Source organism: Rhinolophus sinicus, linkage group LG03 (assembly GCF_036562045.2).
Source record: "Rhinolophus sinicus isolate RSC01 linkage group LG03, ASM3656204v1, whole genome shotgun sequence".
Taxonomy (NCBI): Eukaryota; Metazoa; Chordata; class Mammalia; order Chiroptera; family Rhinolophidae; genus Rhinolophus; species Rhinolophus sinicus.
In genome coordinates this window covers 50,269,128-50,296,555 of record NC_133753.1, presented here as the reverse complement: position 1 = coordinate 50,296,555, position 27,428 = coordinate 50,269,128, and the positions used below count along the sequence as shown (strand labels likewise).

At 41.9% G+C, this 27,428-nt stretch overlaps 1 protein-coding gene across 1 annotated transcript; it reads left to right on the top strand.

The window, feature by feature from the left end:
* The first annotated feature begins 2,062 nt into the window (after positions 1 to 2,062).
* Positions 2,063 to 22,587, top strand: GCNT3 (glucosaminyl (N-acetyl) transferase 3, mucin type). Its single transcript, XM_074327653.1, has 3 exons — positions 2,063 to 4,395; positions 19,406 to 19,597; positions 20,762 to 22,587. Exon 3 carries the CDS (start codon positions 20,813 to 20,815, stop codon positions 22,133 to 22,135), a length of 1,323 nt encoding a protein of 440 aa, XP_074183754.1. The 5' UTR covers positions 2,063 to 4,395; positions 19,406 to 19,597; positions 20,762 to 20,812; the 3' UTR covers positions 22,136 to 22,587.
* Positions 22,588 to 27,428: the final 4,841 nt, after the last annotated feature.

Genomic DNA, 27,428 nt, shown 5'->3' with positions numbered 1-27,428 from the left:
TACAATAAACCAGTGATCTAGTAAGTAACGTATTTCTCTGAGTTCTGTGAGCCGTTCTACCAGATTAATCAAACCCAAGGAGAGGGTTGTGGGAACCTCTAATTACAGCAAGCTGGTCTGAACTTGCTATTGGCATTCTTAATTGGAGGGGATCCTTGGTACCTCCAATCTGTGGCCAGTATTTCAGAAGCACAGATAATCTTGGCTTGTGTCTAGCATCTGAAGAGTGTGTGTGTGTGTGTGTGTGTGTGTGTGTGTGTGTGTGTGTGTGTATGTGTGTGTCTTATAGGACTGAATCCTTAACCTGTGGATCTGATGTTATCTCTAGGTTGATAGTGTTAGAATCAAGTTGAATTCTCAGACATCCTGGTGGTGTCTGAGAATTGTCTGTTGGTGTGGAGGAATCCCATCCCACAGTGGAGTTGGGTCTCAGAACCCGATATAGTTGGATTCCTGGGTGGCCACATGGTTACCCATGGTATGGAGGAGCAGCTGTGCTGCAATCAGTTCCAAAACGTAAAAGTTACCAATGGAATTTTGAGATGTGTCGAGTGAACTCAAAAAGAGTCTGGACGCTTTGTTAAGACATAAATAATAGAACATCTTCAAGGGTCGAGTGTACAAATTTGAAGCATCGTCAGGCAAAAGTCCAGAAGTGTTCCAAAGAAGGAAGTAAAGCTAAAAGTTCTTGTAGCAAAAAACGTACATTCTTGAGAATGATCAGCCCTGCATTCTTAGCCCTAGGATTGGTCCAGGATGATTAACAATCAGATGACAGGCCGTCAAAAAGTTGGGTGTGAGGAGGTCTGGTCACATTTTTGTGGTCTAGGTAATAGATGTCATTTGGATGTATATGTGAATCCATGGGGTGATCAGGTGGCCTGGATACATGACTCTTTTAGAGGGTAATTAGAGGGCTACCTGGAGGCATTGGTATGTTTGAAACTGGCATTATGTGAAATGGTTGCATCTGTTTTACCTGACATTATTGGGGAGTGGAAATTGTTATCTGATTGGGGAATATTTCCCTACCTAGTATTGTAAAACAGAAGGCATGTAAATCTGCGCTTCAAGCAATAGTAAGTGGGCATGCTAAATGGGAACCAGTAAGATTGCCTGAGCCCACACAGTGTAGTATATGTAGAAAGAAGCTGGGGTGCTGGTAGGGACAGTCTCCATGTGAGAGACCTTTGTGGGGCATGAACTGAAGCTCATGGCAAGAGCCTGTGAGTGCCTCCCAGGGGTAACTATTGGGACCTTGGACTAGAGAACTGAAACATCTAACGGGGATGGCAGTGCCCATAAGAGTTCCATAATAAAATAGAAATGGTTTATAGGGGACCACGCTGCCTGGGGAATGCAAGGAGGTGTGGATGAAAAAGGGGCCATATACTAAACCTGTTAGGCTCAGGGGAGGCTTGCATGGTGGGCCTTACAAACCCAGAGACAAAAGTAACCACACAGAGCAGTCTGAACATAAAAATTCCTAACTAAAAGGGAGTCATGGTGGGTAGTCACTTCCTAGGCCAGGAGCTCCTTTGACAAAGGTCAGTCTTTAGCTTTGAAATTGTCTATTGTCTTTGTGCATGTAAGATAACAAACGTTTGCAATGTCAGAGTAATCTTCATTTCTAGACCCTCGAAAGCACAACCAGAGGCACCAAAGCAGGAGACCACACTGTCATCTTGTTGCCACATACCATCTCTATGTGCTATAAAGGTTAACTGGCCTGTAGCCTCTGATGTGAAAGAAGTATATGTCTCTGTTTTACTTTTTATCCAATCTCAGACATCTCCGTTTTGCTTTCTCCCTTCTTCCTAAGCTATTACCAAGGAATTTCACGTAACCCTCCTTACGTCTAATGTATAAAAAAAGCTGCAAAACCACCACTCTCTGGAGCATTTTCTTAATCCGTTGAGATTTTGCTTCCCGGGGATTATGTCAGTTTGGCTCAAATAAGCTCTTACAAGATTTTTTATTAGGCTGGACATTCTTTCCTAGACAGAGGAGATACGGGAGAGGCAGAGAGCCTCTTCTAGGACTGACTCTGAAACTGTGGGAGGAGACATTAGATTTTCCTGTCACTTGCATAGTGCTGTGTAAACAGCTCTTGACTGACCGACAAAGAGCTGTTTGGTTTATGGCTGGCAGTTCCAAGGCAAATGGACAATTTGAAGGCTGCTGTATTAAGACCAGGAGATGGAAAGATTGTGATTGAAGATGAAAATAGATCAACTTGTTTGGGCTGAATTGCGTGCTGTTTTCCTAGCAGTGATGAAAGAATTGAACAGTGGTAAAAAGCCTCTATGTATGGGTTTTTACTGACTCATGGGTAGTGGCCAATAGCCTGGCCAGACAGGAGTGCAAGGAAACCTGGTCTGCTAAAGGGATGCCTGTATGGGGCATGGCCCTACTGAAATTTGAGAGACACATGAAAGTAGGACTGGTTGGTGCCCATCAGAACTCCCTTCCAGGTTTGGTAGGTGACTGGAATAAACAGGCAGATATGCCCAGGTGCACCCTTGACAGGGCCGCCTGAATCCATGCAGCAATGCAGAGAAGGGCTGAACGGAGACACAATACTCTGGCTCCTTTGGAGGCAAAGAATGCCGATAAGAACTGTTCTGTCTGTCAGCAAAAGAGACAGATACATGGCAGGTCCCCAATGGGAGACTGGCAGTGAGTCAGATGCGGGTAGCCCCAGCGGGCCACAAATGGGTCTTGACAGAAGTGGCCACAGACTCTGGCCTGGACTTTGCTTACTGATGGTAGATGTAAGTGCTCAGAGTATTGTGAAAGAACCTGAACAGATGATATTGCACCAGTTAGTATGGCTGAGCATTTCTTCAGACCAAGGAACACACTTTACACACCATAATGTCCAAAAATGAGCACAGAGATTTTCTCTTCAGTACTCATTTGATAGAGAACTGAATGGGCAATTAAAACATTGCTTGTCTAAAGTGCAGGGAGAGAAAAGCCTGAAGGGCTGGCTTACATGCCTTCACAAGTGCGAGCTCAGCTCAACATTAACATGAGTACAGCTAAAGGAATGTTCCCCCGGGCAAATTTCTCTGTTTTTCTAGTGCATCTGGGGAAGAGGTGGTGGGGAAGGATACTGGTTTCTTTCTTCCCCCCATCACCTGAAAAGCCTTTTTTCCCTACTTGATGCATTGGTCACAGGACCAGGGCTGCAGCTCCAAGGGCTGTAAGCAGGGATGATTCCTAAGCAGGAATCTGTCAGTGTGTTTTTGACCTTTATGTCACAATTCCTAAGGGCCTGATGAGACAGGATGTGCCTTCACACCATCTGTCAAATTGGGATTAACCATGATTTCAGCTCTATTGCCTGGTGGTAAAGAACCCACGCTTCTGCACCTGTGTAATCTTACCCTCTCTGAACAGGGATGACCACGAGGAGCGGCCCTTCCTGGGTTAGAACTGCGGCCAGTGATCTGGAGCAGCACAGTGGTGAATTTAATGTCCTTCCAAAGGTGGAGAAGTTGGGGTATAAGCAGAAAGAAGGAGAAATAGTAACTATGGGTAAAGGGATGAATACATGGGTTACGTAATGTGAAAAACCCGATACTCCATTAACATCCTGAAAAAGGTTCAGAGTAAGAGAATGCTATCATTGTCTCTCAGCATGGTTATGCCAGGTGCCTGAAAGGGTGAAGCCATGCATTGCTGAGACCATTCTTGCTCTTGGCACCTGACAAGATCAAATGGGAGCCTGCAAACTTGAGTGGCTTCACCTTGGGAGACATTTTCATAGGATATGGTGGTGGACTGGATAGTTAATGACTGGGATTATAGTTACGTGCCAGTTCCTTTTGACTTTTATGCTTTGTTGTAAGGAATCTGTGTTCAAAGACCAGGGGCTGGACTGCAATATTGTAATTTATGAAAAATACATATTTGGACATTTAAATGACCAAAATAAACTTCTCAGAGTATATTTGGTCTTTGTCCACAATTCTTGGTTAACAGTTCCCGGAATTCTTGGAATTTCCCAAGGCTTGAGAGTGACAAAGGTGCCTTTTTTTATGTTAATGAGGTGACTTTTGGAAAGCACCTAAGGATGGGGGCTGGTTGCTAGTGGGAAACAACCAAGTGATTAGAGGGTTGGAACTTTTCAGTCCCACCACCCTGACCCTCCAGGGAAGGGAGAGGGGCTGGAGATTGAATAACTAGCCAATGGCCAGTGATTTAATTAAGCTTGACTATGTAATGAAGCCTCCGTAAAAACCCAAGGGGCTGGAGAGCTTCCTGGTTTGTGAACGCCTGCCGGTGCAGGGAGAGGGGCGCACTCGAGAGGGCATGGAAGCCATACCTCGCATCTCTCCCATCTGGCTGTTCCTGAGTTATATCCTTTTACAATAAACCAGTAATCTGGTAAGTAACATGTTTTCTCTGAGTTCTGTGAGCCAGTCTAGCAAATTAATTGAACTCAAGGAGGGGGTTGTGGAAACTTTGATTTATAGCCAATGGGTCAGAAGTGCAGGTAATAATCTGAACTTTCGACATGCTACATTCTGAGTTGGAAGAGGGGGTCCTTGGACCCTCCATTCTGTTGGCTAGTCTGTTAGTAGCACGGGTACCCTGGGGTTGCCTCTGAAGTGTGTGTATTTGTATATGGGGGCAGCTTTGTAGGATTGAACCCCTTAACCTGTGGAATCAGATGTTATCTCCAGGTAGTAGTGTCAGAATTGAGTTAAGTTCTCAGACACCCACAGGGTGTCTGAGAAGGGTGTCTGAGAATTGTTTGTTGGTATGGGGAGGCCCCCCTCCACCCCAACCTTCCATGATGGAATTGGGTCCGGGAACCCAATTTATCTTTAAATGTTTAAAAGTCCCAAAATTCATTTTCAAAATGGAAAACTTATTAAAAATGTGTCATGGAAGATATGCTATAGATTATCATAAATTGTCTTCTCATGCTAGAAATACTGATTTTGGGGCCAGTGAATATTTATCTAGCATGAGAGACTTATCGGTTGCTGCCTTTTGATCCCTGCAGATGAGGGAGATGTCACAAATGAGCATGCAAGAAGAAAGGTGTGAGTATGCAAGGCCTGCCATGTGCTCCAGGAGCAGAGAACAGGAAAGAGCAGCAAGTTTGCCTGGGAGTTAAGTATTGTGTTTACCCCAAAATAAGACCCAACCAGACAGGAAGCTCTAATGCCTCTTTTGGAGAAAAAAATTAATATAAGACCCAGTCTTATTTTACTATAATATAAGACTGGGTCTTATATACTATAAGACCGGGTATAATAATATAATATAATGTAATGTAATGTAATGTAATATAATATAATATAATATAATATAATATAATATAATATAATACTGGGTATAATATAATATAACACTGGGTCTTATATTAATTTTTGCTCCAAAAGATGCATTCGAGCTATTTGTCTGGCTAGGTCTTATTTTCGGGGAAACACGGTATGAAGGAGCCTGACTGCTGAGTGAAGGTGACTGGATTTTATTTCTGAGCCCAAGCAAAGGGAAGCTCCCAGGGATTTGTTTTTAGCAGGGGAGTTGCACGGGCAGAGTTGTGCTTCAGAGTTGTGCTTTGGGGTGAGAAAACAAGATGGATTAGACTGGGGCAGAGGAATGAGTTAAGCAGCTACCATTGCAGAACCTGAACCAAAGCAATAAAGAAGAATGACATGGATGGAGAGTTAAGGAGGAATCTGAGGGCTTTGGCAATCAGCTAAAAGACAGTTTTGCTCACTTCTCTGTCTATACTCAGTGCCTGGTAATAATTGCTCCATAAATGTTTTACTGAATGAAAGCATTCACATAGATGGGAAGGAAAGAAGAGGAACCTGAGATGTCATTTAACATCATTTAAGAATCTGGCCTGGATGCCTGGGTGGTGGCATTGGCAGAGATTTGGCATTACAGTGCTGGCTGGAGCAGGGATAGGAGGAGAGATGATGTGTTCAGATTGGTCAGTTGAGGGGGTTATTAACATCTGTCTTCTCCCACATCTGTCCTTTCTGTGACATATACCTCTGCCCTCCAGCCAGCTTCCCCCAGTTACACCACAGCATCTTTTTGGTTTGGTTTTTTTTGTTTTTTTTTTTTTAAGATTTTATTGGGGGAAGGGGAAACAGTGTGTACTTTCAGGACTTTTTTCCAAATCAAGTTGTTGTCCTTTCAATCTTAGTTGTGGAGGGTGCCGTTCAGCTTCAAGTTGTTGTCCTTTCAGTCTTAGTTGTGGAGGGCGCAGCTCAGCTCCAGGTCCAGTTGCCAGTGCTAGTTGCAGGGGGCGCAGCCCACCATCCCTTGCTGGAGTCGAACCGGCAACCTTGTGGTTGAGAGGACACGCTCCAACCAACTGAGCCATCCAGGAGCTCTGTGGCAGCTCAGCTCAAGGTGCCGTGTTCAATCTTAGTTGCAGGGGGCACTGCCCACCATCCCTTGAGGGACTTGAGGAATCAAACCAGCAACCTTGTGGTTAAGAGCCCACTGGCCAATGTGAGAATTGAACTGGCAGCCTTCGGAGTTAGGAGCATGGAGCTCTAACCGCCTGAGCCACCGGGCCGGCCCTGTTTGTTTTTTTTTAAAAGGGGGCACAGCTCAAAACGGCCCTGCGGGGATCAAACCGACAACCTTGGTGTTAGTAGCAATGCGCTCTAACCAACTGAGCTAACCGGCCAACCTGTTTTTTTATTTTATTTTTATTAAATTTTTAAAAGAAATTTACAGGCACTTTCATGCTGCCTGGAAAAATTGCATGGTCTTTGCAGTAAGATCTTAATAACATGAAATGCTCAGTAACTGGGGAGGGGATGATCTGTTTAATTGAAATTTTGTGATGTTCTCACGTTAGGTGAAACACCTTTTAAAAATACTCAGGTGAAACATTTGTAAAAAGGAGAAGTGTACTTTCCTTTGAAGGCAGATGGTTGACTGTTACCATTAAAGAAAATTATTTAACACTTGGAAATAAGAAAAAAACATGAGTCACATATTCTTGCAATAACAACATTGCCGTATGAGGGCATTCTTTAGCAAGCCCTTCCCAAGGTGGATTATCTAGGGCAGGACCTCTCAACCTTCACATTACTGACACTTGTAAATGTCTACATGTAGCCTGTTTCTCAAGTTGTTCTTTGCGCCAGGTTTATCATCTTATTTCTTCTCTCATTAATTAGTAATTTTTTGACACATGTCACTGTGTATTTGTGGAGAGTCATGTTTTATAACTTCTGTGAAAATTGTACTTTAAGATGATTGACTTTTTTTTTTTTTACTTTTATTGGGGAATATTGGGGAACAGTGTGTTTCTCCAGGGCACATCAGGTCCAAGTCAAGTCGTTGTTTTCAATCTAGTTGTGGAGGGCGCAGCTCAGCTCCAAGTCCAGTTGCCGTTTTCAATCTTAGTTGCAGGGGGTGCAGCCCACCATCCCATGCGGTAATTGAACAAGTAATCCTGTTGTTAAGAGCTCACGCTCTAACCAACTGGGCCATCCGGCCGCCCCATGCATGATTGACTTTTCCTTTCCAGGCTGACATGACCTGGGGTCACCTTTGTGAACACTGGGCTAGAAGTCTCCTAGCTTTCAGATTTGGTTTCCTTTTCAAACCTATCTCTGTGGTGCTTTTAAATTCTTCCAGTCTCTCCCAGCCCTCGCCTTTTCTTATCCCATTATCACTAACCTGGTTGGGTCCTCATCATTTCCACTTGGACCACTGTAATATCTCCTCTGCTGACCTCCTCACTTCCAGCCTTTTGCACCTTCCTTCCATCACTGGTGAACTCTGCCACCAAGAGTAAGGATTCTTGAATAATGGCTCTGACATGTAGCTCCCAAGACAAAGATGCTAGGCAGCAGGGTCACAGAATTTTTGACCTGAAAACTCTGGACTTTCAGATTTGGGGTTAGGGTTAGGGTTCCTACACAGTGAGGAAACTGAGGCCCAGAGAAGCCAAGTAACATACTAAAGTTGCACAGCGAGGGAGGGGAATATTTTTAAAGAGGTTGGTAATCAGGTTGCATGTTGCATGTGCTCTGGACTGTCCCTGGAAATTGACTTTGTGCGTAAATCCTGGATGTTTTCCAGTTCCTTCTACATTTCCATTGCAGAGTACAGGGCAGAAAATATTTCCATTAAAAGGCACGGAGAAGGGAGTGCCCAATAATCCCAGCTTTTCCGGCCTTAATCAACACCTTTGTCCAGATCTGTTTTCCTTTGCATTAACGTCTTGCTACTTTAACCCCAGAAAGGTCTGGCTTCCTTATTCTGCCACTCATTTTATCGCATGGCTGGTTTTTCCTCATACTCCCATAATTAATTCTGTTTCCTTTTCACTGTATATTTCTGCCTTTTCAGCCCTTTGGGCTTCCAGTGGCACTTCTATCTTCTTTCATGACTAACCTCTTTTTTTTTTGGTTCTCCCAGAGAACCAATAAGTGAGTTAGTCCCTTTATTAAAAAAAAAAGAAATGTTTCCCCACATGTATAACTGGATCAGCTTGCTGTTAGATGCCATTTACAGGAACTTGATTAGAGCCACAAGGGTATCTTATTTCAATAGCACCCCAGGTACGTGGCTTCTGCCAGTCAGAATGTGGTCAAGATTAGATGCTTCCTAATAGAGGTAATAAAATCTTGTGTGTAATACCAATTAAGATTTGACTTGTTTGCTTTCTCTTTTATGAATTAGGTTCCGGTTGTCACTGGCTTTGTGTGGTTTTTCAGAATCACTGACTGGTATATCCAAAATCAAATAGATTTTTGGAACTTGGTGACACGTCGTTTTCAATGCAGCTCTGTTTCCTTTGGTCCTGTTTCCTCCTTCCTTTCCCCCATTCATTGATATTTGGCATTTTCCCAAAGTGCCAAACCAAAAGGTTAAAAACTTTATTTTCAAAGCCTAGCTGTTTGGTCCTAACAAAATCATTGACTTTCCAACTTTATTCCTTACATCAAAATATATTCCAGGTGGATCCAAAATTTAAATGTATAAAAACCTCTAAAATTTTATATGAATCTCAGAAGCCAAAAGGAAAAGTATAGATAAATTTGATCACATAAAATAATTGCAAACTTCTATATATATCAAGCATTACACCTAGGAAAGAACTCCATAAAAACCTATTCAAAGTCAAACAATATATTGGGGTGAAGTATTTACAAAACAAGAATGAAGGACAGATAACCAATAAATTTAAAAAACTCTTACAAATTATTAAGAAAAACTAACAGTCCCATAGAAAAATGGGTAGAAAAAACCCAACAGAAATGGAATTTAAGAAATGCAAATGGCCAAAAAATGAAAAGAGGCTCAAGTTTAATAATAAAGAAATGCAGATGAAAACCATAGTCGGGTATCATTTTCCATCTAGTGATTGTGGGAAAGACAAACACAAAAGATAATTCCAGGTGATAAAGGGGGGAAACGAGTACTTTTGTAGTAAATGGGTAAAACATTGTGGGTAGTGCCAATGAAAAAAATTTAAAGCTGCATAATTTTTGATCCATAAATTATACTTCTAATAATTTATTCTATAAAAATAGCACAAATGCGCGAAGCTATGCAACTTTTTTAATGTAGCAATTTTTATAATTAAAATGCATTGGAGACAATGTCTTTTATGTTGATAAAAATGTACTAACATTGAATGACTTTCAATGAGTATTGTAAAGAGAAAAAAGCAAGTTTCAAAAGGGCAGGTAAAATAATATCATCCAGTGTTTCTTGACTGCTGTTAATAATGCATTCTTCTAGAAATTTCCTACAAGGATACCATGAGTCAATCACTAGGTTGCTAGAGTAATATTTCAGAATTCAGGATCCTCCCTCCCTTCAGGGCTGAGCAGGGTTTATCCATTCATCCACCTGTTCACTCATTCCACAAACACTGTGCACCCCAGGCAATCAGCGTGAGGTTAAACAAACTGAACCTGGATTGCCTGAGTGTGACCCCATCACATGGAACTCTTATCTTGGGCAGGTTACTTTCTTCCTTCATTTGGTCCACTGCACCTCCTATTATGGGGGGAGAAAGTTAGGCCCAGTGAAGAAAAGAGAAGGATTGTGTCCTAGATGGCTTTCCAGACAAGAAGTCAAGGCAGATCTAGAATTATACCAGGAGAGGTGGCCTGCCTCTAGTGGGGGCAGCTAGAGGGAAGTGGAGTGAATAAAGGGGTGTGAGTGGAGTCAGACTGCCAGGGTTCAAATTCTCGCCCTACCACCTACTAGTTGTGTAATCTTGAGTAAGTTACTCAATGTCTCTGTGCCTTACAGGATTTGTTGTGAGGATTCAATGTGAAGTGCTTAGAACAGAGCCTGGCACACAGTGAGTCTCAGTATATGCTGATTATTATTTGCGAGCTACTAAGGATTAAAAAGTGGACGAGAAAGCATCGTCCTTGTCCTGAAGAAATTTACAACATAGCGGAGAATAGAGTGTGTGAGCTTTTCACATGTTACAAGAACAAGGAAGAGGGGCCTCCAACCTAGGCTGGGGTCTGGGAGGCTGTCCAGGGGAAGTCACAGCCAAGATGAGACCTAGAGGAGGCAGGAGTGGAGATTGCCTCTGGGTGGAGGGAATAGCCTGAGTCAAAGTCCAGAGCTGAGAAAAAGCCTGGTGGCTTCCAGGATCTGAAAGAAAAGCAGGAGAATTCCTGAGCATGGACAAGGCAAGGACAGGTTTTGTGATCCTGAGGATAAAGCCATTATGCTGGACCTGCAGCCTGGCTGCTCCCTCTGTCCCTACTATTTGCCTGACTGATCTGTTCACCCATTAGGTATTAGTCTAAATGCCACCGCCTCCAGGATGTCTTCTAGGAATCCCACCTTCCCACAGAGCTTTCGGTCTACTTGCTACAGTTACCCTTGGAACTTCTCACACAGTATTGTTACTGCTTGTTTGTTGCTCTTCCCTACTAGACTATGAGCTCCTACATGGCCGCATTTGCATGGCACTTGTTTACCAGTACATACCTGTTAGTATGCTCAAGTTATGGATCTAAGAACAGCAAGGAGAGGATCCAGGAGCGTCCCAAAGATAAAGTGAGCTAGAATTTTCACCCGGGTTCTTGAATTCCACAGCCATTCTGCCATGGGCTCTAGTCTACTATCAATTATCTGAAGCAGGCCAGACATGGGAAGCAGTTGCAGAACTCCCCCGGCCAGGGCCATGGCAGGAAACATTGCTCAAAGACAAATCTCCCCTCTGATGGGCTGGAACTACAGTATTTGAGGGATGAAAGGTACTGAGAGCCAAGTTCCGCCTGTGTGGCCTCCCATTGGCTCAGGTCTCCACTCTGTGCCTTCCTCACAGCTAGGTGTGTATGCGAAGTCAGAGACTCAACCCCGGTTCCTGCAGTCGGGCACCCACTCTCTTCACTTTTCCTTCTCCCCACCTACAAAGGTAGAGACTCCCTCTGCCCAGAGCCTAGCACATTGTCTCAATGTTCTATGCCGGCAAGATGGCAATGACCATAACTACACACATGAAACTTTCTACGGGTCCCAAGTAGACAATTGATGGGAACTTATGGGCTAGGACAGCACAGAGAGGGCTCCTAGAAATACTTTCCTCATTTGCTCCCAAAAAGGATGGCATGAAAAGCCTGTTAATTTTTTGGTTTGGTTTTGGTTTTTAAGATCAAGAAAGTAGAACTAAATGTATTGTGCGTTGTTTTGTCATTTAATGCATTTTTGTTTTCATAATTACCCTGTTTCCCTGAAAATAAGACCTAGCTAGACCATCAGCTCTAATGCGTCTTTTGGAGCAAAAATCAATATAAGGCCCGGTCTTATTTTACTATAAGACCTGGTATAATATAACATATAATATAACATAATATAATATAAGACCGGGTCTTATATTAATTTTTGCTCCAAAAGACGCATTAGAGCTGATGGTCTGGCTAGGTCTTATTTTCTGGAAACACAGTAATAGGCAAGGTGGTCATTTTCTTTTAAATGATAATATGAGTAAGTGAAGTGGCATTCTGTGAGTGTTCGGGATGCTACTATTTGATTATCGTGTTTAAATTAAATTGCTGTCATTATAATATCCAATTTTACATTCATAAAAAGTTATTTCTACTAATATCCAGTTCGATATAAGTTTATGTATACACACACACACACACACACACACACACACACACACAATATACTTTCTCCAATAAAATAAGCACTAGATCTGTTTACACAGGCCTGCAAAGATGTAAAATAAAGAAAAAGCATGATTAACTTTTGAAATCAAAGAGAGCACTATTTGTTTCCTGAGATGATTCTAAAATACCTTTCTAAAAACTTTTAAAAATATATAATACATATGCATTTTAGATAAGTTAGAAAATTGAAGAGTCAAAAAGGGGAAGCTGAAAACCAGCAGTAATCACACAAACCCTGAATACTGTGGTTGACATTTTAGTGCATTCCTTTCCAGCCTTTTTTCTGAAATATGTTTTTCACATAAGTAGCAAAAAATGGTGGTGTTGGTGTGGGGGAGGTGGTGGTGGAGAGAATGGGAATTAGAGCTACTGTTCCGTACTTTGCAGGCTTCAGACTAGCTTCTCTTTACTCTCCTGACATGTACCTTTTTCAAACCTACGATTCTTTATGTCCCTGAATTAGGAAATAGCTCTGTGTGAGTTAAAAACTTGTGAAAGACTGTTCCCATCAGAGACCTGAAAAAGTAGTGGTTAAATAAGGTAGACACTTATTTCTCTCACGTATAAATGAAGCTCAGATACAGGCCATTCAAAACTGGTGAAGTGGCTCCATGTATTACTATCTTTCCATTCTCAGTATTGCCTCAAGGTCCTAGATAGCTGCTGGAGCTCCAACTATTACATCTGCATTCATAATAATGAAAAAAAGAAGGGCTTAGCCTCTCTCTTTCAAGGAGTTTCCTCAGAAGTCTGATTTCACACTTTCAATTATATTTTTGTTTATGGTTTCTATATAGTTAAATCTGTCTCTTTTGTTTACGAAGGTCTGACAACTAAGTTCGCGAACTTGTTGCAAAAACGTTGCTAACCTTTTTTGATATCAGAGGGATTATTCATTATGAATTTGTACCAACTGGACAAACAATTAACCAAGTTTACTATTTGGAAGTGCTGAAAAGGCTGCATGAAAAAGTTAGATGAAAATGACCTGGACTTTTCACCAACAATTCATGGCTCTCTTGCATCATGACAATGCACCAGCTCACATGGCACTGTATGTGAGGGAGTTTTTAGCCAGTAAACAAATAACTGTATTGGAACACCCTTCCTATTCACCTGATCTGGCCCCCAGTGACTTCTTTCTTTACCTGAAAATAAAGAAAATATTGAAAAGAAGACATTTTGATGACTTTCAGGACATCAACGGTAATATAATGACAGCTCTGATGGCCATTCCAGATAGAGTTCCAAAATTGCTTTGAAGGGTGGACTAGGCACTGGCGTCGGTGCATAGCTTCCCAAGGGGAGTACTTCAAAAGTGACCGTAGTGGTATTCAGCAATGAGTTTTGTAGCACTGTTTCTAGGATGAGTTCGCGAACTTAATTGTACAATGTTCTGGTCTGGGTGTAATATGAAAAAGACTTCCCCATGTAGGTATCATAAAAATATTCTATATATTTTATGGAAATTTATGTTTATAGTGTGGGTTCAGGGATCTAACTTTATTTTTCCAAATGGCTGCCCTAAGGGAATATTTTCTTTAACCTGTATGTCTGTTCCCCTTGTAGCCACTAGCTAAGACCTTTCACTCATTTGTTTGCATTTGTATTTCTAACCATTTCCTCTTTACTTTCAACCTCTGGGCTTCCGTTACATCCAATGCATATCTCTTTTTGCACTTATACATGGCATTATTATAATCTATTTTCAAATTTTTCTTCCACACAAGACTATGAGCACCTTGAAAGCAGGGGCTGTCTTAATCTACTTTGTATCACTAACATTTGAGCAGCTTCCTCAATCAACAGTTATTAAATGGAATGAATAAATAGAATGCTGCCATGTTATATACCATTTAGAAGGTTACTTCATAATGACACAATAGCCAGCACCTTCATCTCTTTATTAACATGTGTCTAAATCTCATTTTTGGAAGGTAACTTCTGAGAAAGTTTCCTAAGCAAAATGAATCCCTTTAGTGCTGTTGGGGTTTCAGTTAGGTTCAAATCTGTGGCATTATCTTGTTGTGGATAGCTTCCTTCAGGGAGTCTCTATCCATTTATTACAGTCAATATTAGTAATCCATCGTTCCAAGACTCCAGTACTTAGAGGACTCTCCTTGGGACCCTGAGGGAGCTGTTCGTTCAGGAAACAGTCATGATGCATGTGTCATCTGCAAGTTCTCATGCTAGCTGCTGTGAGGAGGTGAAGCTGAGTCAGACATGGTTGCCCTTAAGAACCCATGATACAACAATGAGGACAACTGCATTTTGAAGAATTTGGGGGGAGGTATACAAAAATCTTCGGTGTTTCTGCCCTCTCTGTTTGTGGAGCAAGTTGGATTATTTCACCTGAGAAGATCGTTGTCTTTCTTTCAGAATTTTCTTCTCCATTCAGTGAATCTCCATGCAGGGATTCTTTCCTTTTTCTTTCTTGAATCCCTTTCCCCCTTCACTCCAGATCACTAGGAGTGTGTCTAGGGGGAGGGAGAGCATTGGGTGCATAGAGGGAGTGGAGCTCAAAGGAGGGACTGGAGAGTGGCCCTGTCAGCCAGGAAAACTGCAGCTGCATAGGAGCTTTGTTTTATCATACGACCCTGATTGGAAACAAAGTGATCATATTGGATCTTTTAACCACTTCTCTGTGGCCAGAGATCATAGCCCCATCTTCACTAAGAGCTCAGTGACAGAACATTAAATAAGGCTAGGGCTCAAAGAACCCCCAACTCCCATCTTCCTCAGTAGCTCCAGTTTCTTTCAAACCCCAGCTCCAGCCCAGCTGGTAACACATTAACTTGGTTTTTGCCTGCTGCTCTATTTTCACTTCTTGCCTCTCTGAGGCGTGGTTTCTTTTCTGGTCAGTGGGTCGATCTTTGCTATCCATGATCTTTCTCTTCTGGGAAACCTTAAAATTATGCCAATGTCTACACTTCTAAGTGCTGAGCTAAAGAATGACAGAAATAAAGAACACGACTCCCAGGAGATTCCAGACTACTGAGAGGATAAAGCTGACATCGGAGGTAAACGCCACCGTAATAAAATAAGTAAAAGGGAACATTAGCCAGTTAATAAATTCAGCTTAAAACGGTGGGATCCCTGCTGCCGGGGCCTTCCTCTGACCCTATTGTTGGGACTGAACCTCCATTGAAGTTGACACTAAACTCCACTGGATTCTTTCAGATCCAACCTGATGAGCCTGGCTTAGTTCCTCTGTTCCCTACCGTTGGAACTCTAAGTCACTCCCACAAACATACAAGGATTTATAAGTCAAAACTCAGGAGATGCAGGCCAAGTTATTGGCCTAACAGGCAGGCTAACATCATAATTAGGAGAAAAAGATGAGGGGCCTGGACAGGAAGAGTTAGTTTGCTATTTTTTTTTTTTTTTTAAGATTTTATTGGGGAAGGGGAACAGGATTTTTATTGGGGAACAGTGTGCACTTCCAAGACTTTTCTCCAAGTTAGCTTGTTGTTCTTTCAGTCTTAGTTGTGGAGGGCGCAGCTCAGCTCCAGGTCCAGTTGCCGTTTCTAGTTGCAGGGGGCACAGCCCACCATCCCTTGCGGGGGTCGAACCAGCAACCTTGTGGTTGAGAGCCCGCGCTCCAACCAACAACTGAGCCATCCGGGAGGCAGCTCAGCTCAAGGTGCCGTGTTCAATCTTAGTTGCAGGGGGCAGAGCCCACCATCCCTTGCGGGACTCGAGGGATTGAACTGGCAACCTTGTGGTTGAGAGCCCACTGACTCATGTGGGAATCGAACCGGCAGCCTTCGGAGTTAGGAGCATGGAGCTCTAACCGCCTGAGCCACCGGGCCGGCCCTAGTTTGCTATTTTTAACACAGCATTATAGTAGTCGCTGAAGGAAAACTCAGACTGTGCTGTACTTCCTTATACCTAATAATATACTTGTTATCTGGTTTAATGTTGATTTTATTTTCAATACTTGAGAGAGGTGAGCGCCCTTGTCATTTTCAGTGCTTAGGGCTTCTAAATATCTTCGTGTAATCCTGGGCTCTTGGATCGTTTGCCTCCAGGCTCCTCTGGCTCTGCCTTTGGGCCTCAGCAGAAATGAAAGAAACCCTAATGAAGGACCTCTTATCCCGGGTCTGGGTTCCTGCCTTGAAGCTTGCCTGGCTTCTCCAGCACTCTGGGACTGGGCCCGTCCTCTCTCCTGCCAGTAATCCCTCTTTTCTTCAAGGCCAGCATGGAGTAAAGATGTGGAACGTGCTGACCATCTTTCCAAATGCCTGACTGATGTCTGCAGGTTGCTTGGCTCCAATCCTCCTGTGCCCCTCCCTCTCCAGCCATGTGATTTTTCTCCTGCACTTCCCTGGGGTCAGCTGCAGCTCATCCCTGGTCTCTGCAGTGCTCTCGTGTTTCCCCGAAAATAAGACCTAACTGGAAAATAAGCCCTAGCATGATTTTTCGGGATGACATCCCCTGAACATAAGCCCTAATGCATTTTTTGGAACAAAAATTAATATAAGACCCGGTCTTATTTTCGGGGAAACACAGTAACACTGACCCCTTACAACTGAGTCTCTTTCCACAGCACAGAAAGGGACAATCCCAGGTCTTTTCCTTGGTCTACCCTCCATTCACATCACCGGCAATAATACTTTCACTTGGTCCAGAGTTCAAGAAAGCTATTTGAGCTGTTCCGTGAGTAACATAGGCCTTTGTGGGCTGGCACTGCAGCCAACTTAACTATACCCATCAAGGGGTTACAAATGCCAGGTAGTAAGCCAAGCCCCTCATATGTGTTATCTTGTTTAAGCTTCACAATTCTATAAAATAGATATTAGTATTAGCTACAATTATACAAAAGAAGTCACTGAAGCACAGAGAGATTACAGAATTTGTCCAAAGTCACGCAGTAAGTAAAGTCAGAATTCAGACCTAGCTCCGTTCAGCCAAAGCCCAGGCGTGCTTGTAACCACTACTCACTTGGTGTTACTACTACTAATACGTAGATTATCCCAACAAAATATATACACAATTTGTTAATGTTATATTAGCATATTTAGCAATTAAGAATAGATACCTCTTTTGGTTACCTTATAAATCAAATATTCAAAATATTTTCTCTTCATTGACTGGTATGGTTTTTATGGAAAAGAAGGTGGGACTTTGAGGGGAATATCAAAGAAAAGTCAGATATAAAAAAATGGAAGAGATTTTTCTAGATTCAGATACTAGAGCAAGTGTTTATCCTTCAATCATTTTTGCCTCAGGGATTTTACAGCTCAACAGAGAGTCACTCAGATTCTGAGTGGCCGAAGCTGGCATAAGACAGAGCCAGTGGAGTGGAGCCAATAAAAGTGTGGATGCAGTGGCTCCCCGCCATTGACCGGTCTTAATCTACAGTCAGAGACAGACAGAGGAGGTTCAAAAAAAGAAGACCCAAATTCTCTATGCTATATAGGGGGCTGCATAAACAATTCCTGTAAGAAGAAGGCAACACCGATTGATGTCTGCTCTTATGCTACTGTCTTCAGATAGAGTTCACCCTTCGGGACTCTGCTTTGGGGTGCCAGAGCGGGGACTCTGCAAACCACGTTTGCACTTTGCTAGCGGCCAACGATTAGTCTCTGCCAACAGGGGGCGCTGTAGGGGGACGGCGAGGCTGGAGGCAGGGCTTCCTGTTTGCTTCCTATTTACTTCCTGCTTCTGTGAGCATCACCATGTCAACGCATGTTTACTTCGGAGTGGTGGTTCTATTATTTAGCTGCATGAACCTAGTTTACAGTAACGGTGGACAGAGACACCAGCCACCTCCTAACAGTTTGGATTCTCAGCGTAGGCGGCCTTCCTCTGAGCTCAGAGACCCCAGCAGCAATTGAGCGGTGTCCCTATCTCAGAGGTCTTGAGTTTCAGCTTGTTGGCACCTTTCTTCCCAAATTCTAAATTTAATAATTCCCAATTCGTTTCGTCATTCTTCCAGCCTAGGGGTGGTAGCTACTTCTAGCAACTGCTACTTCCCTAATAATTTACTGTCTACCCCTCCCCACCATGCACATCTTTTCAATTATTTACCTAATTTTATACCTAGCTAAGTTCTTTCTATTAAATATGCTATTTCAAATGTTTGGCCAGGAATGCTGCATTTTTGGAGTGGTGGGTTGGGGGACAGGTAAACAATGTCAGTGGCTTTGAAGAAGGCATTTTCCGTGCTGTATGGCCAAAACCACCCCATGGGGCTCTCAAGGAAATCCAGCTGTCCATAGTGTTATCTGTTCTTCAGACTGCCAAGAACCCTAAACTCACACACATTAGTGAGGGAGATCTATAGTCTGGAGCCCTCTGGATATTTCTACAATGTACAATTTATTAACAGTAATGGAAAGACAGGAAAATGGATTTTATTCTAACAGTTGCCATTTGAAGAACAAACTGGTTTTCAGTGAAAAAATTTTTTTTTAAGTGTGTTTTTTTCCAGGATCCATCAGCTCCAAGTCAGTAGTTGTTTCAATCTAGTTGTGGAGGGCACAGCTCATGGTGGCTTATGTAGGGATCGAATTGGCAACCTTGTTGTTAAGAGCACCACACTCTAACCGGGAGCTAACTGGCCACCCCTTCATTGACTTTTTTAAGTCAAAAAACAAAAGAAACAATCCTTGAAGGGTATTTTTATTGCTTTACTTTTTTTTTATTTTTTATTGCTTTACTCTTAATGTTCAGGGAACATACAAGGAGTGACACTTGGACTCCAGGCCAAAAGAGGCAGGGGCATACCATGTTTCCCTTAAAATAAGCCCTAGCATGATTCTTCAGGATGCTCGTACTATAAAATAAGTCCTAAGGCGTCTTTTGGAGCAAAAATTAATATAAGACATGGTCTTATTTTTTTGGAAATACAGTAGGGCTTATTTTATATTATGAGCACCCTGAAAAATCATGCTAGGATTTATTTTCCAGTTAGGCCTTATTTTCAGGGAAACACAGTACCTTTGTGTTTCTATGGTTCTTTGTTAAAGGGGAAAAAAGCTGTCATGTTCTTGTATGAACATTAACAAGAGTTTATGAATGGTTTTATGGCAGAAGAGCATGGATAGGAAGTAGGCTGTCCTGGTTGAAATACCTGCTTGCCTTCTGAGATATTGACAGCATTTTTCCTGCCTTGCTCACTTCCCTGAATGATTTTTTTTCTTGAGACTATGCTCCTGAATGACATATCCGAGCTTGCTCTCTTATCTGAGAGCAGGAAGCTGAAAGGTCAGTGATAAAGCCACTTGCTGCTCTCTACTTTGCAGAAATTAAGGAGGATCCTGAGACCATTTCGTGGATACCCTGTGACTGTCAGAAACTATATGTTGGAAGAGCTGAAAAAGACCACGGGATATGGTGTTCACATTTGCTTCCATTGAACCCAACCAGTCTTCCCTTGGAAACGGAAACAAACCCTGGCAAGAGATCTTCCCTAAGTAACAAAGAGGCTATTAAAGGTGAGAATTTTCTTAATTTTTCATTTTTTCTTCCTCTTACATTCCCATAAAAGTTATTACTAAAGAGGATACAATCTCATGCTTAGAAAGAGGATACAAAAATGGAGAACAATCATTTTGTTTCTCTTTCTTTTAGGGATTTTTTTTCTATAGTATTTTTTTTTTTTTATGGTACTCAGTACCCTGTATTTTATTTAAAAGGTAGCTGTGGCTTGGAGGAACAAGTATGAGACTTATAGACAAAAAACAAAATAAAACAACCCTCCCAAAACCAAAACAAACAAATAAACAAGGAGGTGGGCAGTGGGGAAGAGTCCCAGATTTGCTTCTTGTAACAAATGTAATATTTGGCTTGTTTTCCTACCTATAAAAGGTAGGAAATAATACTACTACATTTCATGTATGTTGTGAAGATTAAGTGGACAATGTAAAGAAATATTTCTGGCCCATAGAAAGCACTCATTAAATATTATGTATGCAGAGCTCTGTGTGTGTCTGTGTATAAATATATTTTAAAATTGGATAGTCTAAGAGTTAATTATATGAATAATTACACTGCACTTTTGGATTATGTCCAATTTTTTCCTACTTTTTTAAGAACATTTTTTTTAAAAAAGGGTGGCTAGATACTACATCTAATCAATGAATTATATATGGGGAAAGCATCCTAATATATAAATTGCCAAATAAGAGCATGAAATTGACCTTTTCTTTTAAAAGGACTTATAAATTTCTAGAACTGATGATGAAACTGAATTTCATGGATTTTTCTCTCTAGACTGATCAGAAATTCTAGGCTTGTTTAAGAGCTATGTTAGAAAGAGGGTGGTAAGGGGGGGAGAGGAGAATGGGGGATGAAGGGTGGGGACTTCCTCTTACTAATTACACCTCTACATCAGCAGGTGCTCAGTTCTGCTTCTCTTTCTCTTTCTTGGGATAGAGGTGGAGCTGGGTCCTGGCTGCAGCATGATCAGGTAATTTGCAGGGTCAGGTTAGAGACCTCCAGCAGCAAGGCAGGTGTAAGAGGTTCCTAAGCAGGTCTTGACTGTGGATATTTGTCTAGAGAAGAAATATATTTTTGCTATCACTTTGGAGTTGAACTTGATGTTCCTGGGAACACATTTAGGGTTAGTTTGTAATTGAAGGTATTTTGTTCTGTCCAAGGATTCCATCCTTCTTCTTCCCTGTGCTCAAACACTACCGATCTTCCATTCCATGAAGATGATTTGGTGGAAGAAGAAACTCTGCCAGAAGTACTACCTGTGGGCTCTGGGCTGCTATTTCCTGCTGGCCATTGTCACTCTGAGACTTTCTCTCAGATTGAAATGTGACTTTGATTCCCTGGATCTGGAGTCCGGGAACTTTCGAAGCAAGCACTGTAGGGACATCTTGTACAAGTCCCTGAAGTTGCCAGCAAGGAGATTCATGAACTGTTCTAGAATCATCCAAGGAGACCAGGAAGCAGTGACGGAGGCTCTCCTGGACAACCTGGATGTCAAGAAGAAGCGGAAGCCTTTCACAGACACCGACTACCTCAACATGACCAGAGACTGTGAGCACTTTAAGGCCAAAAGGAAGTTCATACAGTACCCACTCAGCAAAGAAGAGGTAGACTTCCCTATTGCATTCTCTATGGTGGTCCATGAGAAGATTGAAAATTTTGAAAGGCTGCTGAGAGCTGTGTATGCCCCTCAGAACATATATTGTGTCCACGTGGATGAGAAGTCCCCAGAAACTTTCAAAGAGGCAGTCAAGGCAATTATTTCATGCTTCCCAAATGTCTTCATAGCCAGTAAGTTGGTTCGGGTGGTTTATGCCTCCTGGTTTAGGGTGCAGGCTGACCTGAATTGTATGGAAGACTTGCTCCAGAGCTCAGTGCCATGGAAATACTTCCTGAATACTTGTGGAACAGACTTTCCTATGAAGACCAATGCCGAGATCGTCCTGGCCCTCAAGATGTTGAATGGGAAGAATAGTATGGAGTCAGAGATACCTAGTGAGACCAAAAAATCTCGCTGGAAATACCACTATGAGGTGACAGACACAATATCCCAAACCAGCAAGATGAAGGACCCTCCCCCTTATAATTTACCTATGTTCACGGGGAATGCCTATATTGTGGCTTCTCGAGGCTTTGTCCAACAAGTCTTAGAGAACCCCAAATCACAACAACTGATCGAATGGGTAAAAGACACCTATAGCCCCGATGAACACCTCTGGGCCACCCTTCAGCGTGCACCATGGATGCCTGGCTCCATTCCCTACCACCCCAAGTTTCACACTTCAGACATGGCTGCCATTGCCAGGCTGGTCAAGTGGCAGTGGCATGAAGGAGACATCAGTAAGGGGGCACCTTATGGACCTTGCTCTGGAACCCACCAGCGGGGTATCTGCATTTATGGGGTTGGGGACCTGCACTGGATTCTTCGTAACCCTCACCTGTTGGCCAACAAGTTTGACCCCAAAGTGGATGATAATGTTCTTCAGTGCTTAGAAGAGTACTTACGTTATAAGGCCATCTATGGGACTGAACTCTGAGATACATATGAGAGATTGCCCTGTGGGGCAGGAACATGTGCAAACATACCCAGACTGTCCTAGGACAGTGAGGGTGGGAGACTAGGGCTCTGGAATCCCTGGCATCCGCCAGGGTAGGAGGGCTGCTACGGGAGTGGGTAAGTAGATCTGCTGCCTTGCAAAACACTGCCTTGGATGAACACTGATGCTTTTCTCAGTCCATTCCAGTGGCTCCTCCGCTGTCTTTCTCACCGAGTGAGAATAAGAACCAGCTATTTAGGATGGAAGTGTGGCAGGGACGCCTGTATTTTATTAGCTGAATGTTTGGTGTCCAGCTTTTCCATTCTTGGAGATGCTGTTTCTAACAATTCCAGGCTTAGTAGTGGGGAGGGGGAGTTTGATGGAAAGAGGACCTTCTCTTTTGTACTATTAATTTAAAAATAAATAGCTCCTGATTAAAAGCCCTACCTCTACTTTTTGTCTGGTAAGCTAGAAATAAGATAAAAATGTGAGACTTTTTCTCATAAGGATTGGTGACATTTAAAATCCCTGATGGCTGGCAAGAGACTCCCCATTATTCCAAAAGGATCATGGCAGGCAATATAAATAGCAAATTCAAAAGAATGTAGAAGAGAAGAGATGATTTCTTTTATTATTAAAATCCTTCCTTATGTTGTTTACATTACCAGATTCATGACTTTTCTGTAAGGAAAAACCGAGGGTGATTTAACCAATTGAAACACTGTATCCTTATGGGAAACTTACAGCCCTAATTTTGCCAGCTTCACAGTTAAAGCTTAACATTCCTTAACCAAGGTAATAGCTATTTAGGTAAGGTCACCGTATAATTTATTGTACACACCGGGAGTGGGGGAGGCTGCTCTTTTAAAATCATTTTGGGAAAGAAGAATAAACTGGGACTGTTTAGCTAAACCAGGAAGTCTGGTTATCCATGTTTGGGCCTCTTGAGTCCAAACTCTTGTTTAAGTATGTGAATGGAAGGGTCATTATTTGTGGTCTTATACATTTTCTTGTGGGGAAGACAGTTTTGTGTGTGTATGTGTGTAATTCACCTTCCCTCCCTCCAAATGTTACCCAGTGAAACAACTATCTCTGAAGCTCCAGAGATAAATGTCAGACAATTGGAAGGCAATTGGCTATTAGTATACTCTTCTGTGATAGGCAAGGGATCCTATATAAAAAGATAGGCATATCCTATATATAGTACAGTTGATCTGCATAATGTGCTTTGAAAAGGTGATTTACATACAAATTCATTGGTGTAATTTGAATGGTGTTCCCATTCCTGTCATGACATCATTGTGTTTCTTCATTTCCGATTATGATTCAGTTATCACGTTTTCTCTCACAATTAACTTTCCCTGCAACCCATGTACTCTGACATAGTTATCACTGTGTCTGAAACAGTGAATTTTCTGTGTGTAAGTTAGTGATTGCTTTTTATAAGGTTGTACTCCTTTGGTAATGGCACCAACTTACCTGCACAATAATACTGAGTCCTCTTTACCTCGCTCCCAGCCCCACCATGCAGATGAGTGATGAACAGTCATATGCTCAGCAGATGAGCCCGTTAGTTCTGTTCCCAGCAGTGGTGATCATGGACCTTCCCACCTACTAGCCTTTGAGATTGTCCCTGGTCCTCTGAGGTGGGTGGGGGGAGGGGGCACACTGCTGTTGTGCAAAGTGGGCAGAAAAGCTTTCCTGAATGCCCGTATTCTGAGAAGAGAACTCGGGTCTTTGGCATCATACTCAACTTCCTCTGTAAATTTTAATGTGAAATAAATGATTTTTTATATAAATAAACAAAAATTAAAATGTGAACTTGTCATTTTGGGGGAACAAGTTGCTGGAAATTTGCAAGCATTGAAATTTTCTCCAGAAATACATTCAAGTGAATAGAAAGTGCTCTTTATTTAATAACATAAGATCTTTGTATCAGAAGGGTCGAATTTCTCTCTCATTTATGTAGTGTATTTTAGAAATCATACAATTAAACCAACACATCTGTTGAATTTTCCTTCCCTCTGAGTCATATCAGTTTCTTTAACCTTTCTCTGGAAAGGAAAAATCTTATAAATGATTTGAGCAACTATGTTTGTATTACTACCTCCCAATGTTTGAATTACCTCTTTTATTTGTGGAGTATTGGTAAGCATTTATTTATTTATTTATTTAATTTTATTTATTAAAATTTTGTTGGAGAATATTGGGAACAGTGTGTCTCTCCAGGGCCCATCAGCTCCAAATAGTTGTCCTTCAGTCTTGTTGTAGAGGACGCAGCTCAGCTCCAAGTCCAGTTGCCATTTTCAATCTTTAGTCGTAGGCAGATGTAGCCCACCATCCCATGCAGGGAATCGAACCGGCAACAGTAAGTTTTGTTTTAATAACTATATCTTGTTGTACACTTTGCCTATTGTAATCTTTGTTCTTCTCTTGATTGAGTGAAATATTTTTAAGAAAGAAAGAAAAGGCAGTTGATAATCTTGTTTGGGAACAGGTGACATAAGTTATTTGGGGAAATCATGTATTTGGGTTAAAAATAGGAAGAACCATTAAATACATTGCCTGCCTTAAGTACCTTAATTGAATTGAATATCTGTTCTACCATTTATTTCATTTATTCCATTCTTCCGTTTATTACAAAGATGACTAAAATATGGCTCCTATCTCTATGCAACTTGAGTGTATGGCAAGCAACGAAATAACTCATTCATTCCAAAAATAGTTAACAGGTATTGTTCTTGACACTAGGGGTATATAGCTATCAGCAAAACACAAGAATCCCCATGCTCATATTGTTCACAAACTAGCGGGAAACTGACTATAAACAAGTAATATACAGAGGGTGCCAAAAAAATGTATACGCATTTTAAGAAAGGAAAAAGCTACTGAAATTGTAATACTCAATGTATACCGATAGCAAAAGATGAATACAAGTCACATTTGACATCTGCAATTACAAGAGATGCTCAAAGTGGTTACCATCAGCTTCCAGACACTTCTGATTACGGCGAACTACTGTTTGAGCAACGTTGACCAAAGAGTCCACTTGTGTACATTTCTTTGGCACCCCACCATATGTGTATTAGAAGAAAACAAGCACTAGAGAGAAATTGAAGGAAGAGACAGAGAACGTAGGAGCATAGATGTGGAGGGAGAACGCTTAAAATATTAAATAGTGTGATCAAGGCAGCCATGAGTGAAAAAGTGACATTTGAATGAAGATCTGAAAGAGATGAAAGAATGATCCCCGAGGACCAATGGGAAAAGAGCATTCCAGGCCAAGAGGAAAGACTTGCAAGGCGCTGAAGCAGGAACACACCTGCCATGTTTGAGGAACAGCCAGGATCAGGTGTAAGTGGAGCAGAGTAAGGGAGGGGAAGGAGAGTTAAGAGTACAACAAGCGGGGTTATTGTGAAGGCCCTTACCACCCATTACATGGACTTTGTCTTCTCCGAGTGACATAGGCCACTGGAAGGTTTTTGACCAGGGAACTGACGTGGTCTGGTTACATTTTAATGCTGCATTGAGAACAGACTGATTGGGAGGTGAGGGTGGAAGTAGGGAAGCCATTTAGGAGGCTGGGGCAATAATCTCAGCACTAATGATGTACAGTTTTCATACACTTATTCGCCATTTGGATGTCCTGGAAGTTCTCTTTTTGATGATTTTTATTTTCCGTGAAATAAAGAGCAAGATGATTTTATGAGATGAGGATGGGGGAGGAGATGGTATGAAGTAATTATTTCAGATTGGAAACTGGAAAAGAAGCTAGCCTGAGGGGGAGAGGGGTGGAATATGCCAGACAGCATTAAGGACCCACTGACGTTAGGGAAAGTGAGTTTAAAAAGTAATCAGCCACTCATCTATATTCACCTGCAAGAATCTAAGCAGAGTGCAGGCAGAGTAAGATTGTCCGAGGTTTGTGATTTACCCCAGCAAGCATGAAAGAGGGCAAAGGAGCTGGGGTGATGTACAGGGCAGTGTTCATAATGAGGAACCATAAAGGACTTAATCTGGGTAAGGTGAGCGGGGCAGGGACGACGATGGGATGTGACTACACGCCATGACCTGCCAGTTAAGAATTTATGACCAGATCACCCTGTGATGTTCCTTTTCACAGAACCCCTTTTTTGTCCACAATCTCCTTGTACCTGTTTTCATTACCGATACCCTAAAGGACCAACAGTAATGATATAGTAGGTGTGCATTCAGACCTGTATCCATGCTAACACACACACAACACCCAGACACATACACCCAGGGAGCATTTTGTTATTTCTTGTTCTTACAAAATAGATCGCTTTCTACACTTCTTACACTGCCACTGGATCTTCTCAATCAATGTCATCTCTTCACGTCAGTGTAGTGAAAACTTTTTTTTTGAAGATTTTTTTTTTAAGTACAGTTGACATACAGTATTATGTTGGTTTCAGGTGTAAAACAGTGATTACACATTTATCTACCTTATGAAGTGATCACCCCGATTGGTCTGGTACCAACCGGACATCCTCCATAATTGCAATATTGTTGACTGCGTTCCCTGCGCTGTACTTTAATCCCCATGAATGTTTTCTGACAGCCAGTTTGTACTTCTTAATCCCTTCTCCTTTTCACCTGGCCCCCAGGTCCCCGCCCATCTGGCAGCCATTGATTTGTTCTTTGTATCTGTGGGTTTGTTTCTGTTTTGAGTGTTCATTTATTTTGTTTTTTTAGATTCCACATATGAGTAAAATCATGGCATTTGTCCAAAAATAATAATAAAAAGCCTGGCTGATGACCAGACTGCAGAAAACCTGATATTCTGCTTCTATCAAGGACTGGGACGATCTGTAAGCAGTGAGGATTTGTAGAAGGTGTTTTTAAAAGGAACCTTTTAATATGGAAATCTTCAAACATATACACAAGTAGAATGGCATAATGAAACCTCCATGTACCCATCAGCCAGCCTCAACAATGATCAATTCCTGACCAGTCTTGTTTTAGTTATACTCTACTTTCCAACCCCAACAGGGCTATTTTGAAGTAAATCCCAAACAGTATTTCATTCATTTATTCTTTGGTATTTCTCAATTAAGATAGGTAATGGATATTTTTTAAACACACCAACTATGTTATACCTAAAATAGTAACAATTCCTTAATTTTTTAAAAAATTTTTAAAAAAAATTTATTGGGGTGACAATTGTTAGCAAAATTACATAGATTTCAGGTGTACAATTCTGTATTACGTCATCTATAAATCCCATTGTGTGTTCACCACCCAGAGTCAGTTCTCCTTCCATCACCATATA

Bases quoted from the DNA above. Each gene is read 5' to 3' on its own strand.
- GCNT3 (XM_074327653.1), top strand. From the start codon at position 20,813: ATGAAGATGATTTGGTGGAAGAAGAAACTCTGCCAGAAGTACTACCTG.